This window comes from Patella vulgata, chromosome 2 (genome assembly GCF_932274485.2).
Source record: "Patella vulgata chromosome 2, xgPatVulg1.2, whole genome shotgun sequence".
In the NCBI taxonomy this organism is placed as follows: Eukaryota; Metazoa; Mollusca; class Gastropoda; family Patellidae; genus Patella; species Patella vulgata.
In genome coordinates, this window is record NC_065880.2 from 14,113,623 (window position 1) to 14,128,834 (window position 15,212).

General features: G+C 37.5%; 1 protein-coding gene across 1 annotated transcript; it reads right to left on the reverse strand.

Annotated features, from left to right (window-relative positions):
• Positions 1-4,680: 4,680 nt before the first annotated feature.
• LOC126810404 (deoxyribose-phosphate aldolase) lies at positions 4,681-12,682 on the reverse strand. The gene is made up of 8 exons (XM_050535441.2): positions 12,577-12,682; positions 11,138-11,235; positions 10,492-10,639; positions 8,586-8,684; positions 7,872-8,006; positions 7,349-7,477; positions 6,555-6,667; positions 4,681-5,155 (listed from the first exon to the last, which is right to left on the reverse strand). Exons 1-8 carry the CDS (start codon positions 12,605-12,607, stop codon positions 4,949-4,951), a joined length of 960 nt encoding a protein of 319 aa, XP_050391398.2. The 5' UTR covers positions 12,608-12,682; the 3' UTR covers positions 4,681-4,948.
• Between the last annotated feature and the right edge of the window lie 2,530 nt (positions 12,683-15,212).

Sequence of the window (15,212 nt, forward strand, 5' to 3'; positions counted from 1 at the left end):
TACTTTTACTACTTTTCTGCGCCGATTGGACTATTGAAGATGGGCATGCGCTATGCAGATTGCTATGACGGAAACCACATAATTAAATGAGAGGTTAGTAAAGTTTACCTGTATTTAGTAAAGTTTACCTTTATTTAAATGGGAATTGGTTGATTATTTGTTAAGCTATGTGCAGTACGGTTTGGGGTCGGTTTAATTAGAAATTATGGGCCAGTAACTATTTTGTCATCAAATCATGACAAACCTGCTGAAAGGAAGGCCTTAGAAGAGCATAGAAACTGGTTTGCACGAATAAAATGAATAGACATGACTTTTATGCTCCTTAACGCCTTCGCATGTGTAAAAATAAAATAGATATAAGAGTAACATCCTTGTTGAATAAGTATGCCAATGATAATATATAATATAAAGAAGACGGTGTGTGAAATTGTATACATATCTATAACGATTCATTATTTATACACAGGGGCGGATCCAGGAATTTTTGCAGGAGGGGGTTTGCCAGGTTCCTGAGACAATGTATCTCCCCCCCCCCACATGGTCTCTATCGTCATTTTGGCGTATATACATACACATTGAGCTTTTTAAACAGTGAAATTTAACACCTCGTTTGACGTCAGTTTTTATTATGAATTAATACAATGACATTGTGATTCAATTTCATGGATGCAAAGCATTAATTGTGATATATCATAATGTCTATATCATTATCTCGTGCTTTGAGTGCCCATCCTGTCCCACATCTGACGATAAAGCCGACCCCCCAACCCCCCCCCCCCCCCTCTGGATCCGCCCCTGATACATTTGCATTATAACGTGACATTTATTAAAAATTTAATAACCCGAAGCCTTTTATGAAGGATGATTCACGTTTTACCGATGTCCCCTTACCAAAATAAATCTAGATATATCAGATAAATTTATACATACATGTAGGTGAACCAGCTCGATGAATATTTGAAAATTTAACTGCCGCAAACGCGTTTTCCTGCTATTCCAGCCCGTGAATATAGCAACTTCAGTGTGGCCCAATATAGCCTACCAGGTGACTTACCTGAATCCCAAATCCCAAACAACCAATCAATCGTCGCTGGGTATGGGGGACTCGCGCTCCTCGAGAAAATTTTGAAAATTTTACCTTCGCAAACGTGTTTTTCGGCTATTCTAGCCCGTAAATTAAGCAACTTCAAAGTTTCCAATCGGTTTACAACCGAAATCCCACTCTATGCCTACCCAAATTCCAACCATCCAATCAGACTTGCATTCACAAAAAATAATCTATGCCCGAAAAATGTCGCACAAAGTAGAGGGGCTCCAGACAAAATGTTTTAATCCATAGCAAATTCAGTACATATTCGTGGTATTTAATTAAAAGAAAAGTAAAATTAGTGTTTTATTTGGCTATGGGCACTTTATTTTGCCAACTAGATGAAATAATAATTTTTGTTTTTACTTTACCCGTCTGCCCGAAGTCAGATTACCTGAAAGTTAGTGGGACGCTGACCCCCACCCCCTGGCTCGTACACCTATGAATATGTAGAGTGTTCACACGGACGGCCGTACAAAACTGATATTGACTGATACCGACATAAATAATCATATTGCAAAAAAAGAATTCACATGGGACTGTGGGAAGTTAAACCCAACTTCGTTTCAACGTCCACCCGATACAAGCTAGGTCATTTCGGGACTAACATATAGGTAAGCTTGTGCGTAGGGGTCTTTAGTTATGGGAGAAAACCCACGAGATTTGACAATCGACCCAACTCATTGTCACCTACAAGCGGTGAGTCGAGACCACACCACTTGACTCAATGACAGACCTTTATGATCTAAAGCACACGCGTTAACCCATTCTTTCACTTATCCCCACTAGTTAAAAAAACCATATACTTTCTTATTTTTAAATAATGATTTTATTGATCTATATAATCAGAATATATCTGGGTTGTAACTTCTCGACAACAAAGATCTGAGTTTAAAATGTCAACCTCATTTTGGTTTTGAAAGTTTGAATAAGTGTCAATACACAATGGATTTGAATCCGATTTTACCGAGTTCACAGAATCGACCTGAAATAGTTCATTATCGACAATGTTATTATAATTATCACAGTTTTCGGGCGACTGGACATCAATAGTTCTGCTATTTTGTGGTGGGTAATATCCTTCACTTGGAGTTGTCGGTGGCGCCATGAATGTTCCAAAACCATTTATTTGGGGCATTTTTACAAATAATTTAAAAACTTTTGACGACCCTTCTTCATGGCATATTTGTTTTGTTTGATTAGTAGGATATTTGTTTTGTTCTAGCGAATTGCTTTGATACCTTTTGTTTGATTTAAGGAAACTAGAATCCCTCAAAATACTATCCGGAATTTCTATTTGAGCTTTGGATAACCCCGTATCTTTTACGGGTAGTGCTCTCTGGCGATGCCCCGAGTCTACAATGGGGTATGATGGTTTTTGCCGGCTGTTTAATGCTAAAGTGTCCTCAATTTCTTCTGTTAATGATTCCCCAACGCAAACAACGTTTGGGACAATAGCGTGTTGTTTTGGTCTTTTGCTTTCTGGATAGAATGGAGTAACAGGTCTCTCATTTTGTTCTAACGTGCGCCGTTTCTGGATCGGAGAATCCTCAAGAACATCAGGTGCGAATCTAAGAACTGGCAATCTTTGAGGTTGTGTGGTGACATTGCACTTTATCCTTCCTCTTTCAGCTAGTCTTTTAGGTTTAAGAAGGGGCTTCATCTTTTGTTCAGAATAAATGTTACAATTAATGGTGAAATAACTTTTATTTCGCTCTTGTGATAACTTTATTGTATTTGGTAAATTTGCCGCTAGAACATCTTTTCTCTGAATGCTGTAAAGGGGTTCGTCTGATCTACTCAAAGAACTCAATCCTTCCGTAAATTTTGTTTGAACTTTGCATTTGCTGAAATTTAGTGTGGAGTAACTTTTACTGACTATTTCTTGTTCCGGTGTATTGGATATTATCCTTTTCTGGATACGAGGCAATATCGGTTGTTTGGCCCTGAAGGCGTTATGACATTCCTTACCATTATCGTTGTCGGTTCCACTGGGTCTCGATAAATCACAAAATTCAACATGTGCTGCTTGTAGTTCGGTACGCGGGGTATTGTTTGGAACTGTAGTCAGATATGGTAGATGAAATAGATCCTTGTTAGAGAAGGACATGGTGTTAACTTGCAGTCATTGCTACTTTTTGTATGTCTATTCATTAATTCCTTCAAATGTATTCACGGTTTTATTCTATTATAGTAAGATTATAATAAATGACAGACTCATCCATTTTACATGGACTTTCTACGAAACCACACCACGTACATATCAGAACACACCTTTCTTTTATCCGAAGATCTCTTAGTCCTATGGTTTTATAAGATGCAAGTGTTTTACACAGTTATTCACAAATCATCTAACAGGTTTCACAATTCTATATACCTATAAACTTTCTGTATTTTCCCCAGTAATTTCTTTATGCTGCTATAAAATGAATACGTTAATTTCTTAATCCAATTCTAATGCCGCGTAATATACAGACACCAACACTACGAAGAAAAACAATGTCAAATGTCCATGTATAAAACAAACTACATTATTATATCAATGGCGATTTCTATAGCTACACTGTATGCAGTATTAAATATAGCACTAATCCGTTTTCTCATGCGAATCAATTTGACCGTAGCAGTGTTATTAGAAATTATAACTTGTGCCAAATGATCGATTAAGTCTTTTTATTACTTGTGTAGGTATTATAATATAATCCTTTTACTTAGATAATCGATACAGCATATTTTTCTATGACCAGCCTTTGCTGTAAGAAATCGTGCTTCATAAATAATGAATTGGAAAGCCACATTCACTTCATTACACGTAATAATTGGGTTGAGTAATAATACGCATGACGCTTTTTTTAATCAGATTTTTTCGAGATTTATCGCGGGCGGTTAGCGATTACTCAATTTCTACTTCGCCATTATAAATTATAGTCCGCTTCCTTTCCCTTCTATTCGGGTTGATAAGGGCGCTAATCAGAATCATGCAATAAGCATTGTAGCATCGTTGGTTCTAATGAGCTTAGTAACGTATATATCATGCATGTAATAGGGGTTGGTACGTCAAGTGGGGTTTAACGAAAACTTCTTGGAGATCCTTAAGTCTGTTATCTATAGATGCAAGTCATGAATCCGACAGAAAGTAGGGTCACGCTAGCTTCCTGGGTGTTTTTTTGGGTACTGTCGTTTCCTCCCACATCTCTGTGAATAAGAGGTTGGCTCACTAAACAGGGGGTCCTGGGTTCCATTCTGGTGTTGTCCGAGAACAACGTCTAGTCGTTCGGATGGGACAAAAAACCCTAGCCCATATGTATATGTTGGTAAGCACATAAAATAAAGCTTAGCATTTAGAATTTGATGAGGAGTGAGAGAGAGAGAAATGGGGTTTAACGTCCACTCGACACAAACTAGGTCATTTCAGGACTAACATACGGTTTGATTTTATTTCAATAATTCGCTTATTGAACTAGAACTATACCATGTACCTACTAAGACCCCAAAAATAATAAACATTGATTAATACTTTTATTTCTATATTATTTAATAAATTTCTTTCTAGAAACAAGAAACATTTTGTTTATTTTGTTTATTTTATAAATCATTTTATTTATTCAATTCTTGTAAGGCAACAACACCTATTCATTTGCAAATACATAATAAACAATTCTTAATTCATGGATGTGTAATACCAAAATCTGACATCAAACCAAGTATATATGAATTCTGTTTCCCATTATTACAATTATTAATCACTTCTATATACCTGAGAATAACCATAAAATAAAGTACATATATGTATGAAAAGCAGCACTTTCAACCAATTAACCGGTAATTAAATCAAGATTTTTATACAAGACAAGTAGGTAATTACGCCATGGGTAATTCATGTGCTGCAGCATATCTACCAGTAACATAATGAAATATTTGTCTCTCTATATCACCAAGAAGACTACTAGCACCAATTCTAAATAAGTTTGGTTTTGTCCATTCATCTCCCAATTCTTCCTTCATCATTGACAACCATGTACAAGCATCTTTAGCAGATCTAATACCTCCAGCAGGTTTAAAGCCAACCTAATAAAATAAATACAATATTTATCTATACTCCAAGATTCAAGTATAAATCTTTAAAAGTTGTAGACAATAATAAAACATTTTTTCTTTTATTACTTTATTACTTTCCCTCTTTATGCAGAAGTCGTTCATATTTGCCATTATTATTGAGTTGTCCGCTAATTTTGTGCTTCCATATTGTGAAAGAAGAAAAGGCAATACATCTTTGGTGGGGGGTGTACAGCTTGATTTTCATTATGGGGATACTCAACTGAATGTTCTGGAATTGAATTCTCTGAATCCCAGAATATTGAAAATCAAGTGAAAAGGGAGATTTCAGGCAACTGCATGCCGACTGACTTCCACGTCACTCCCTTGCAATTCTGTCGATTCGGGAAATGAAATGAAATGAAATGGGGTTTAACGTCCTACTCCTAACATGGGCTAATGAAGACGGCCATGCGCCATACAGTGTGCTATGAGAGAAATTTTGCCTGGGCAGCGGCGCTACTCTTATATCGAATTTCAACTGCCAAGGAATCTTTAATGTGCAAGCCAATATGTACACGGGACCTCGGTTTTTCATCCCATCCGAACAACTAGACAGCTGTCCATGTCAGGCCCTCCGTCCTGCATCACTGACAAGGAGAAACTATGCTGGAAAATCTGGATGAACTTTCTCGGCCAATGCAGGGATCGAACACCCGACCTCCAGGCTAGCGAGCCAGCGTCTTACCCACTTAGCCACGTGATCCCCTCACTTGATTGCAATTCTGTCAATTCTGTCAATTCTGACAATCGAGCATCCCCATGTGCTCATAGGTCTTTAACAAGGGGAATAAACCAGATAACTCAGATTTTATACTAGAAACTAAATAATAGACCATATGATCTGGATCAGCCAACTCCCCAATACATCTGGACAGGATTATCAAATATACCAATGAAGATGACTCTTTTACTAAAATCTGTTTTTTGTTAATACGATAGTAAACAGTAAAATTGATTTTACCAACATATGATATTGTAACTGAAACCTTATAACAAAATAACACTATTTCTTTCACTCACTGTGTTAGGCTCAATTTCTAATGATTTCTAAATTTTACATGATTGAAAATTAGTTCAGTGGTTGCCAAGAAATATGCTACACTACTGCACATTTGTTAACTTCTCCGGTGATATTAATATGTCAAGACACAACGATGTCAGGACTATAAAAGGGAAAACCCATCAGTTTTAGCATCATGTCCAGTCAACATTTCATTGTTTTATATGGTCACTATTATAGCTTTGCATGCATTCTATATTGTTAGGTGCTATGAAAATAATACAAAATTATAAATGATTCTTAAAAATAACACAAAGTAACCTTGATTGATAAACTAGCCAGATATTTGAATAATTTAGAATACATTACCTTATGTGTAGTTCTATGATGATATTCTCTGATAGCTCTAACCATGACAAGACCAACTGGTAAAATGGCATTTACACCTTCTTTACCTGTTGATGTCTTAATAAAATCAGCGCCTATAATTAAATATACTGTTATATAATTCAACAATTCAATGCATCAATTTGTACTGGTTGTAATGGTCCAAATATCTTGATCTCTCTTCATTCATCTAGCAGTTAATATCAAAATTTTAATTCACATATCCAAGTCAAAATTTTGACCTTTTGAAAATTGAATTGCCCAAATATCTTGATCTCTCTTCATTCATCTAGCAGTTTGTCAATGTCAAAATTTTAATTCAGATATCTAAGTCAATTTTTGTCGTTTTTGACTACATGCTCAAATTGGCTTGATTGCTTGTGCATAAGACTGGTGCGAAACCACACAGTTTACGTAGATATTTGGTTCCCCCCCCCCCACTAAGGAACAGGGCCCAAAAGGGTACCAAGCCAAACGGCAACAACTATCCGATTTATTGATAAGACTTATAGTGCTACAAATTATTTTTCAATAATAGATGTAATTTTTTTTTTATCAAGTTTCAATGGGCCGAATGAATATTTAACTATAAGTTGCATCTTCACTCTGCTTTGAAACACTACCAATAACCTGTAGGTGAAATACTAATGTTGCTCACAATGTGTGAAACCTTGGGTCAAAAAGGAGTAAAGGGGCATAACTCTATTTAACAGCTGGTCTCAGACTAGAAATTCAGATTAACTGTCATGTGACATCCCAAAATTATTTCAACTTACCTGCCATCATGCACACCATACTGGCTTTGTAGACATTTACCATAGAACCCAGTTCACCCGTAGCTAATATTGTTTTTAAATGTGCTTCACCACAAGCTTCTCGCATTAAACGAACTTCATTATACACACCTGCATGAAAGAAATTGTAAAATAAGACACCAAATCAAAATAGATAACGCAAAGAAAGAGAGAAATGGGGTTTAATGTCCACTCAAAACAAACTAGGTCACTTATGGGACTAACATATGGTTCAATTTTATTTCAATAATTCCCCTACGCGTAGGGGTCTTTAGCAGTGGGAGCAAACCGGAGGAACCAGAGAAAACCTACAAGGTTGGACAGGCGATCCTACTCCTTGTCATGTACATCCGGGGATCCGAAACCACACCAGTTGACTCAATGACAGACCTTACGACACAGTGCGCACCTACTAACCATTCGGCCATCCGCCCCACGATAACGCAAAGATTTGCTTCATTTCTTGTATAACGTAATAAAAAAGCTGATTTTATATCTACGGTACCTTTCCAGTCTCCTGTTAAAGCATATGTTCTATTTATGACTATATCTATCTCTCTGGCTCCACTACTGACAGCTTGCTTTATCTCCTCTAGACGTGTTTTTAATGGTGTTTGTCCTGTTGGAAATCCAGTGGCAACTGTAATAAATATTAAAGAGCTTTACAATGATACTAATAAATCAGATTTGTTCAAATAATCATGTTTTAAATGAGAAACATTTACTTCGCTTTATCTCAATCATTCCCATGAAATCAAATTGACCATTTACAAGTACTTTCCCAATCTGATTAAAATACAGATCTATATTTCGTTTTCTTATACTTTCGATGGTCGGTTCTAGTTGAAGGTTGCGTCAGGGGTCGTACCAATGTCTTTTGACCCTATGACATCAGACATTGATTAATCAATCAGCATTGATGTTTCTAGTGGTTTACCCACAGTTCCGTGCATTACATGCCAAGAAGTTGTTGTAACAGACCGTTTCATTGACTAATCCCTCACGCGTGTTATATAACAACTCTTCCAGATCCTAGTGTTGTGAAGACAAGTAAAACCAAATTTCGAACTATAAAAAAACAAAATGAAATAGGATCTGTGTTTTAATCAGATTGGTACTAACTACTAATGGTCCAGAAATTCTGTATAATTCCTAAAATAGATTCCATATTAAAGACGAAAAAAATTAAAAACCTAAAACTGTAGAAAATATGTTTTACCAGATGCTATAGGAATATTTGTTCCATTACAGGCTTTTAATGCTTTAGCACAATCTGCGACACGACTTGGATAAACACATACAGCTCCTGTTGTTATATCTGTAAAAATATAATTAAATAATAATCCTGTTTTATAATACAGTTTAAAATAGACTTTTAATTTGGAAAGACAAAGTCAGCAAATTTGGAAAGACAAGTCAGCAAATTTGGAAAGACAAAGTCAGCAAATTTGAAAATATGCAGCTAAATCAAATGATATTTAACAACTTATTGCAAAAGTAAAACGAAAAACAAATAGCAATATAAACATAATAAAAGATGACTACGACACAAAGTATGGAAATATGATCTCACAGCAGCTATGTCTTAAAAAAAAGACAGCCATAGACAGTAGCATATCCGAATGCAAAACTTAAATGTTGAACATTTATTGGGATTTTCCGGCGTGGTTTCCCCTTGTCAGTGGTGCAGGATAGAGGGTCTGACAAGGACAGCAGTCTAGGTCGTTCGATGGGACAAAAGATAGGTTGCCAGGCAACGAAACATACGCCCACAGCAGCTAAATCGTCCGGGCAGTCAACAAGAGTTGTCGCATATTCTTACTTATTTCGGTAATGAAACATTTATAATACATTAAAATCTGATTAAGAGCAACAACTCACGAAGTAATTATCAGAAAAACATTAGAATTTGTTTGTTCTTTATAAAGTTCTGCCCAATGCTAACGTTTTGTATACAAAACTTTTAATATCATGGATTTAGCTGTCAATCGGATGATAACTTTAGCCTTTAGAGCGGAAATTTTTTAAAATCAAGGGCCATAACACTGGCAGTAATTATCGGAAATTGCTGAAAACCAATAGACTTCTTCGTCTCATGACCTTAAACACTGTGTATAAATTTAAAGTCAATTGAATATTAAATTTGGCCTCTAGAGCGTCCAGAAGATTTTTTGAAGTGATCAAGGGCCATAACTCTGGCAGTAATTATCAGAAATTGCTGAAAATCAATAGGATTCTTCGTCTCATGACCTTAAACACTGTGTATAAATTTAAAGTCAATCGGATATTAACTTTGGCCTCTAGAGCGTCCACAAGATTTTTCAAAGTGATCAAGGGCCATAACTCTGGCAGTAATTATCGGAAATCGCTGAAAATCAATAGGATTCTTCGTCTCATGACCTTATACACTGTGTATAAATTTAAGGTCAATCGGATATTAACTTTGGCTTCAAGAGCGTCCACAAGATTTTTTTGAAGTGATCAAGGGCCATAACTCTGGCAGTAATTATCGGAAATCGCTGACAATCAATAGGCTTCTTCGTCTCAAGACCTTAAACACTGTGTATAAATTTAAGGTCAATCGGATATTAACTTTGGCTTCTAGAGCGTCCACAAGATTTTTTGAAGTGATCAAGGGCCATAACTCTGACAGTAATTATCCGAAATCGCTGAAAATCAATAGGCTTCTTCGTCTCAAGACCTTAAACACTGTGTACAAATTTACGGTCAATCGAATATTTACTTTGGTCTCTAGAGCTCCACAAAAGCAATTGTGGACGCCGGATCGCCGGACGGGGGCGACGACAATATACGACCACATTTCAATGTGGGCGTATAAAAAAACGAGGTCCAGTGTACACATTGGCATGCAGAAAAAGACCCCTTGGCAGTTGGAATTCGATATACGAGTAGGTCGTAGCGCCGCTGTCTGGGCCAAATGTCCCTCATAGCACACTATATGGTGTATGCCTGTCTTCATTAGCCCAGTTCGGAGCAGAACAGTAGGACGTTAAACCCTATTTCAATTATCCTAATTGCTAACTGTATGGTGTAAACTTATGCCAGGGTTCATTACCCTGGTTGGTGCAAAAAAGTAAGACGTTAATATAATTGTCTTACTATACCTTTATCCATAATATCTAAAGCTTTAACTAAGTCTTGTCTAACAGGATGTTTAGCTTTGTAGCACAATCTTGCCACATTACATGGTGTATCATCTCCAGCTAATGTTGTAAGATCTATACATGTAACAGCTCTTAATAACCAGGCAGCCTGAAAGAGAGAAATAGAATGAAATTTATTTCATAAAATCACTTGCTCATAGAGGTCTTTATTAGTTGGAGGAAACCGGATGTCCGAGAGACGTCCCTACACGTTTGGATAGAAACAAGGCCACATGACTCAATGACAGACGTTATGATCTGAAGTGCACACACCCCCACCCCCACCTATCCATAATAATAATATCATTAAATCTTTTTCTTAATTATGATTCTTGGTGTCATTAAAAAATTGCACAGGCACACTCTCAAGGTCATGCAAAGGTTCTGATTGATAATATTCCAATACCTGAGAGAGCTGCCAACTCCTGTTGTTACGCTTAAATGAGAAAACTGAGACCTATACCTGACTAAAAAAAACCATGTTCTTCAATACAATTTTTTTCTTGAAGGGAATTATATAGAATACTATAAATGTTCCCAAATCAACATTATCATCATAATAGTAATACAATTGAGCATGTTATTTATAAGTTTAAAAGTTACAAACCTGCCATTGCTTTTTAACTGTTCTTCTTGTACCTAAAGTTTCTGCCCTACGTTTCACTGCTGGTAAATTTATATATATATTCTGAATCCAGGATTCATCTGAAGAAGATTAAAATGTAAATATACATTATATGGTTGGGTACTACGATTTAAAGGAAATATATGGAGTGTCCTAGAAACACTGTACATTTGTCATTTGAAACAATAACATGATATATTTTCTTGCATAAACAATGGAGTATTTTGTGTGGGTCCAGTTGATATGGCCTACAATAAAGATTTTTTACGAGATATGATAATATATAATTACATATATATACAGGCGCTGATGCAGTGCACACACCACTTCCCACTTTCTGTAGGATTCTTGTAACAGTAGACTTTCCTAAACCATTCTTGACAGTTGGAACTGTGGGAAAGTGGGGTGGGGGGGGTAATAAAACTTGGGATGTCGGTTATTAATCTTTTTATCTTGTGTCTGACTATTAGGTCCTTTAATGAATTTGTGATACCATACTTAACAGGACATTTTTAAAGAAATCTAAAGCACTGCATGGGCTGTTGTCTTCCCTTTAGGCGTGAGGTTACATGAATATTTGAATCTGAATGCCTTGTGCTTTATGTTACAAGTATGATTTGACATCATCTGTATTGTCCCATTGATTCTTTAGTGGTGGATCAATTGTTTTCAGCAGTAGAGCTAGAGCATTTGCCCCAGCCTACTTACAATACTAAAAATAAATGCCCTGATACCCAGAATCCGTAACACCAACCTGACCATACTGCATGAACATACAGAAATAAGAATATCACAAACTGTTTTTATGTCACAAATTCCACTTTTTAGTCGACTTTGTCATGGTTTTTCCTTGGCCTAGCTCTGATGCCTAGCAATTGAAGACATTCTATTGCACCCCTCTTTTCAAAAATCCAGCATTGGCTGATATTTATTCAACAGGATGTGTTTCATTTCTAGGGTAGAGTATTTATAAATGCCTACTGAAGTAAAACTTTAACCTAGTTTTTAAGATAATGATAATGCTCTATATATTGACTTATATCATGTAAGCCTAGCTACATAAGTGTAGAAATATCGAAAAACAATTTTACCTGATTAAAATATACATACGTAGGCCTAACATTCATTATGAAATCATAAATAAAAGGCCTAGCTAAGTTATCAAATTGTTGGAAAGATAAAAATTTAAACATTGTAAAAACCAAATGAAAATGTGTCAACAGTGTAGTACTTAGTAGTACTGTGTAGACTTCGTACGTGCAATGTAGAAGCGCTGAACTTTCATAATAATAATTGTTTGACTGTGCTGTTTTGTAGAAAATCGAAATTCAATACACCACAAAATTAATATTGCCTGCATCTGTCCAGACATGCAATAATATCTTTCATCAACCCAGAATTCACGTCATGTTGAAGCTTACCATACTCGACACCCGGATTTCTAGCAGCCATAATGGATAATTGGTAGATGTGATCGTCCAGACACTTTAATGAAAAAATATCGTACGTGAAAGCCTGGACAATAAAAGTATGAATCGTCGTCTGCTACACGTTGTGCTACATTGTTCGCAAAATGAAACGCGGTTTAACGTTCAACTGAATGGGCTATTGAAGACGGGCATGCGTCTTGAGGTAAATGAAATGAAATGAAATGGGGTTTAACGTCCTACTGTTCTGCTCCGAACTGGGCTAAATGAAGACAGCGGCACTACGGACTACTCTAATATTGAATTCCAACTGTCGAGAGATCTTTTACGTGCACGCCGTCCAATTTCATCCCAAAGGTGGCCGATCAGGTTCTTGTCGGGAGAAATAGCGGGCCAATTGGGCCAATTGTTCAGAAAGTCTCTTGTCAACCTGGCAGTGTGGGTCGGGCGTTGTCATGCTGGAAAACCAACTGTCGACGGACGCCATGTTGAGCCAGCAATGGAAGCAACACCGGACGAAGGATGGCGTCAACATAATGTTGAGCGTTGAGATTGCCTTGGACCACCAACTGGGACCGGACGTTGACGTTGATAGCGGCCCAAACCATGACGCAACCTCCCACGAAACGATCCCTTTCGAGCACGCAGTTACGAGCAAAGCGTTCATGTCGACGTCGGTAGATACGGTGACGTCCATCAGGAAAACTAAGGTTGAATCGGGATTCATCCGAGAAGATGATATTTCGCCATGGTGTGTTGAGATTGCCTTGGACCACCAACTGGGACCGGACGTTGACGTTGATAGCGGCCCAAACCATGACGCAACCTCCCACGAAACGATCCCTTTCGAGCACGCAGTTACGAGCAAAGCGTTCATGTCGACGTCGGTAGATACGGTGACGTCCATCAGGAAAACTAAGGTTGAATCGGGATTCATCCGAGAAGATGATATTTCGCCATGGTGTGTTGTGCAGATACCCCTGATTTGCGGCCCATTGCTGTCTGGCAAGTCGATGACGATGCAAAAGGATTTGGCCTTGGTAAGGTCGACGGCAGCGTAACCCAAGAGCAGTCAGGCGCCTTCGGGCTGTTTGAGGTCTGATCTGACGTTGCCGTGTTCCAACAGTTCCCCTGGCAGTAGCTGTAGCTGACTGGAGCCTGTTGCCCAGATGCTGTAGTCGGATGTGGCTATCTTGAGCAGCGGTTGTAACAGGTGGCGTTCCAGGTCGGGGTCGATCGGCAACTCTTCCAATGGCGTGAAAACGTTGTCTGAGGCGAGCAATGGTCGATAGGTGGACATTAAAGTGTCTGGCGACGGCTACCTGTGAAGCCCCCGATCCAGCATGCCAATAGCTATGTTCCCGTTTTCTTGTGTAAGGCGTGGCATTTTTCCGAAGTGATGAATGTTAAAATTTTAATCTGTATTTAAAGGGCCAGAGTGCATGGAATGCACGTGCAAAACGTGTGACATGGTACTGCTTAAAATCGTGTAAAAAGACAAGTGTTGCGTTTGCACGAACAAAGTTCATTACCGGGAACTGATATTGGGTTCAAACCCAGAACTCTACAAAAAGAGACCCATCACAAGTTTCAATGCCATAAGACAGGAAAGTCCAAGAAAACATTTACCAGAAATATTTCAAGAATTAGGCATTGCGTTTTTAATGGCTTTGAGTGTAGATTTTATGGTTATCTAAACACCCCATTAGAGGCAGCATACACAAACGAACAAAACATTAAATAAATAATGAATATAATGACAATGGCTAATATGATTATGATTATAATCTTGAAAACTGCATTGGAAGCGCGTGATTTTTTTCGCCATTTGCAAGGGGGCGCAAAAACTCAAGGGGGCGCAAAAACTCAAAACCATGACATAAAGCTCGTCATTGCGTCCCTCTCATTTAGCCCCTGCTATACGCTGATCCCTTGTCAGGCCATCTGTCCTGTCCCACTGACAAGGAGGAACTTTCTCGAGCAACACCCTGATCGGGTTTGCGAGCCAACGTCTTACCCACTGGGCCACCACGGCTCCCACATTGTTCGTATTCAGTAGCATAATATTATAAAATGGGATTTAACTTCCCACTTTCCTGCACCAACCAGGCTAATGAAGATAGGCATCATCAGGGGCTCAGCTACAGAATTTTTTTTGTACAAAACACTTTAAGAGAAAAGTGTCTCGGTCGTGTGCTTTATCCTTTATCCCTTATCATCAGATGGTGGGTGTCTAAGTATTGGAATGATACCGTTTAGTTTGTTAGTTTTGTATCTTGTAAATAATATGTTTTAAGATTATTCCCTTTATTTTTTTATGTTTTACACAAAGTAATTAAAACAGTGATATATTTTAAAATTATTTTCTTGTGCTCTAATAGTTTCTCCCAGAGATACCCATAGGGAAATCCCCAAGATTTAAATTTGACTCGGGACGATTCAGAAATAGATTTATCAGATAAATTAGAAGAAATTAAGCATGGTCGCAATTTAGATTCAGATTTGGATATTCTTATTGGATGATTAACAAAATAGAACCCGGGGGAGGTGAATTATTGGATTAATCAGAAATTAAATTATTTAGATGAAAATCAAATTTTGTATCGGAAAGATCGATGGTCATTCCCAAT

Bases quoted from the DNA above. Each gene is read 5' to 3' on its own strand.
- LOC126810404 (XM_050535441.2), bottom strand. From the start codon at position 12,607: ATGGCTGCTAGAAATCCGGGTGTCGAGTATG. The intron at 10,640-11,137 runs GTTTGTAACTTT...TCTCTCTTTCAG, and splicing joins CAGTTAAAAAGCAATGGCAG to GCTGCCTGGTTATTAAGAGC. The intron at 6,668-7,348 runs GTAAGTTGAAAT...ATTTAATTATAG, and splicing joins TATGGTGTGCATGATGGCAG to GCGCTGATTTTATTAAGACA.